This window comes from Ichthyophthirius multifiliis (assembly GCF_000220395.1).
Source record: "Ichthyophthirius multifiliis unplaced genomic scaffold scaff_1120509249704, whole genome shotgun sequence".
Lineage (NCBI taxonomy): Eukaryota > Ciliophora > Oligohymenophorea > Hymenostomatida > Ichthyophthirius > Ichthyophthirius multifiliis.
In genome coordinates, this window is record NW_004087429.1 from 11177 (window position 1) to 14847 (window position 3671).

Consider the following 3671-nt stretch of genomic DNA (forward strand, 5'->3'; position numbering starts at 1 on the left):
AAGCTTATAAATTAGAATTATCCATTTCTAATATAGATTTAGTTTTTTCGGCAATTATCATTAATCGTTCTAAAAAATATAATATTTTCAAATGTATTTGATACAAAGTTAATAAAAATATAATATATTAATATATATATATAAATATAGATATATATATATATATATATATATATTATATTATTTCTACTTTAAAATTCTGCATGATCTCTTTTTTCTATAATTTATTCATATTCTATATATAAGTAAAAAAGCCTAGAATATGAATCATTAATATTAAATTTTTTAATTTAATTTAGAGATTCTTTTGAATTAATATCATCTTCAAATTTATATTAGATATATCCTTTTAAACATAAAAGTAAATCTGGTCTTATTAAATTATTTTTCGATTCTTCTTTTTTTTATAAGCCTTATTCGCATAAAAGTACAGCTTATTAATAATTTCCTAATTAATGTTAAATATTAGCCAAATTAACATATGAATCTAAATAATATTAACATAATTCAAGTACTTCCTCATATAACTCATTAGATTATTCAAAGTTTTACATTTATTCATGCATACAAGCCAAATTGAATTTAACCGTACATAAAAAACTTTTAATTTTATTTTTCGTCCTCATTACTTATAATATCTATATTTGCTAAATCCAAGGCCTTACCAAAAGCCTCTTTTGCCCCTTCAAATTAGTTCAATGAAAGTCTCAAAACACCTATATTATTATATAATTCGGGAAGTATTTTTTCGCCTTTTTCTTTCAGTATTTCTAATGCATTTTCGAAATATTTTAATGACTCTCTTTAATCAGTATCTGTTAAATGATTTGCACATTCTAACATTGATTCGGTATCTTTAGGATTATATTATAAAGCCTTTTTATAGTATTCATATTATTGGGATAGTTTTGTTTGACCTAAAGCACATTTGGATTATAAATAAGCTAAATGTTTATAGGTTTCTAATATTAACTCTTTATCATTTTCAAAACATTGACTACGGATTTCTTCGAGTCTTTTGAATGCTTAATCATATTATTACTTTTTTTTTTTTTATTGGTTATTCTTTTTTTTTTTTTTTTTTTTTTTTTACGTTGTGTATTTAAATTTAAGATAGGTTAAAATTTGCTTATATATTGTTTTTATTTGCTATGATTGATTATTCGTAAAATTTCGAGGCTTATTCTAATTTTCCCTTTTTTTATTATTTATATATTTTATTTATTATATACTTCTTTGTGTAATGTATTTCCAATCATAAAATATAATCTTGATTTTAAATCAAAAAAATCAAATCTATATGCTCTTTTACCAACTTTTGTCTTTTCTTGCTCATTTATTATTTTTGGTAACATATTTAAATTTTATATAGCTTAAATAGCGATTTTTTAAACCTTTTTTAAAACACTAAAATTAAAAATTAATTTATATAAAAAAAATTACACTATCACTATCTTATTATAAATAATAAAATTCAGCAATATAATAAAGAACTAAAGGATTATTAGGATTTATTTAAAATGCTTTATTCAAATGATCTTAGTAACCTTAATAATCTTTTCTTTTATAAGCTAATATTGCTAATCCTAAATGAGATTCGAAAACTTAAGAATCCTAATATATATGAATATATAAATAAATATATATAATAATTAAATATATATATATATATATATATGTACATATTTATTTATTTATATATATTTTTACTAATTACAAAACTCTTTAAAAAGCTCTTTTAGACAATTCATATTTTTTTAACATATAAAAGCAATATCCTAATCCTAATCTTGCTCTTCCTGGTAATCTTGGATTTTTTTAAAGCGCTTCTTTGAAAAATTTTAATGATTATTCATAATTTTTTTAATAGAAATATAATTAAGCCTTTTTTATTAATAAATAATTTTTTTTTATATATGTATATTACTTATCCTAATATTGATATAACTCTATTTTTATCATTTATGCATGCATTTTATAATGTTTTTTATGTAATTTCAAATGCTTAACTTTTATAAAATGAAATAAAACCTTGAATACAATAGTTTAAAGCCTTGTTTTCTTTTATTTTAGATGTATTTAAAGTTTAAATTGCTTATTGGAAATATTAGTTTCTTTATTCAAGGCTTTCTTCTTTGCTTGCTTTTGCTAATAAATAACAAATCTTAGTATTATTAATATTTCTTTAGTGGTTTTTTCCAACGGAATCTTAATGAATTTATTTTTCCATTTCTATACTATAAATATAATGTATTATATTTTAGAATTTTTCGTTTTATCCTTTTTCATAAAATGCAATCTTTTTTATATTTAATGTATATTTGTTATTTTTATTTATTTACTGCTATTTTATTCCAATTTTCTAATGATATTTCTCTTACAGAACATTAACCTAAAAATTAAAATATGTCTTCCGGTAATTAAGAAATATCTATTATTCCTTCAGATTTTAATTTATCAATAATTTAATCCATTTTTATTATTTAATTATTTATTTATATCTTATTTATAAATAAAAACTATTTTTTATTAATATTTTTTTTTTATATTTTTTTTTTTTTTTATATTATATTTTTCTTTAATTAAATTAATTTATCTTTATCTTTTCTTTTTTAAAGTAATTAAACAAATAAATATTTAATAAAAAACAATATTTAAATAAATATATATATAAAAAATATATAAAAATATATAAATATATATAAAAATATATATTTTTTAAATATTTATATATTTATATATTATATTTTTATATATATTCTTAATGTTTTTTATATTTTTTTTTTAAATTATTATTATGAAAATTATAAAAAAATATATTCATTTTTTAATATAAATAATTTTTGATTATTTGTATTTTTATAATTAAAGTAATTAATAATGATAATAATTATTTTTTATGATATCTTAAAAAAATATTTTTAAAATCTAATTGATTATAATTATTATTTATATTATATAAAAAAATATATTTCAATAAAAATTCAAATTAATTTATTAAAATAATCATTATTTTTAACAAAATTTTAATCAATAATTTACTTGTTTTTAGTATAACTATCATTTTAATATTATCTAGAACATAAAGAATACTAACCTTTTTTAAAAGAATCATAAATAGAAACATTTTTTAAGAAGTTTAAATTTTTAATTTTAATAAAATTACTTTTGGAATTATTTAAATTTTTTTTATTTAAAATAGTATAATAAATATCTTATTTAATATCTTTAATATACTAATCTTTTTAAGTTGAAAATGTTTTTTTAAAATTAACTTTATTTTAATTTTAAATATTTTCATATTATATATTTTACTTATTATTATTATTATTATTATTATTATTATTATTATTATTACTATTTTTATTTATTATTAGATAATTTTCTAAACACATTTATTTTTTTAAATTTTTAACGTTTTAGTTCATAACATTAGTTAACTTTTTAAGCATGTTATTTTAAATTACATTATTTTCTTTATATACTAATTTTTTATCTTATATTTATTTTCTACTTAATGAAAAATTAGACAGAGTTTTTTCATCGTTTGAATATTTAATATTACTTGTTGTATTATATTGTGTTTATTCCTATTTTTTTTTCCTAAAGTTTTTTTTTACATAAAACTACTTTTTAAAATTTTAAAAGTCTCCAAATTAAGATTTTACATT

General features: G+C 15.9%; 1 protein-coding gene across 1 annotated transcript, besides 14 other annotated features; it reads right to left on the minus strand. All coding sequences in view use genetic code 6, as the record gives it.

Annotated features, from left to right (window-relative positions):
* Positions 1–117: 117 nt before the first annotated feature.
* Positions 118–181: a microsatellite.
* Positions 182–558: 377 nt separating this feature from the next.
* On the minus strand, positions 559–1962 carry IMG5_025760 (hypothetical protein; the record flags this gene model as incomplete). The annotated part of the gene is made up of 4 exons (XM_004039306.1): positions 559–1041; positions 1233–1394; positions 1444–1614; positions 1711–1962. 4 exons carry the CDS (start codon positions 1960–1962, stop codon positions 559–561), a joined length of 1068 nt encoding a protein of 355 aa, XP_004039354.1.
* Positions 1043–1091: a microsatellite.
* Positions 1618–1704: a microsatellite.
* A 558-nt stretch (positions 1963–2520) lies between the features above and the next one.
* Positions 2521–2558: a microsatellite.
* Positions 2521–2576: a microsatellite.
* Positions 2523–2576: a microsatellite.
* Positions 2523–2585: a microsatellite.
* A 42-nt stretch (positions 2586–2627) lies between these two features.
* Positions 2628–2714: a microsatellite.
* Positions 2659–2715: a microsatellite.
* Positions 2667–2714: a microsatellite.
* Positions 2708–2757: a microsatellite.
* Positions 2708–2759: a microsatellite.
* Positions 2718–2757: a microsatellite.
* A 541-nt stretch (positions 2760–3300) lies between the features above and the next one.
* Positions 3301–3376: a microsatellite.
* Positions 3377–3671: the final 295 nt, after the last annotated feature.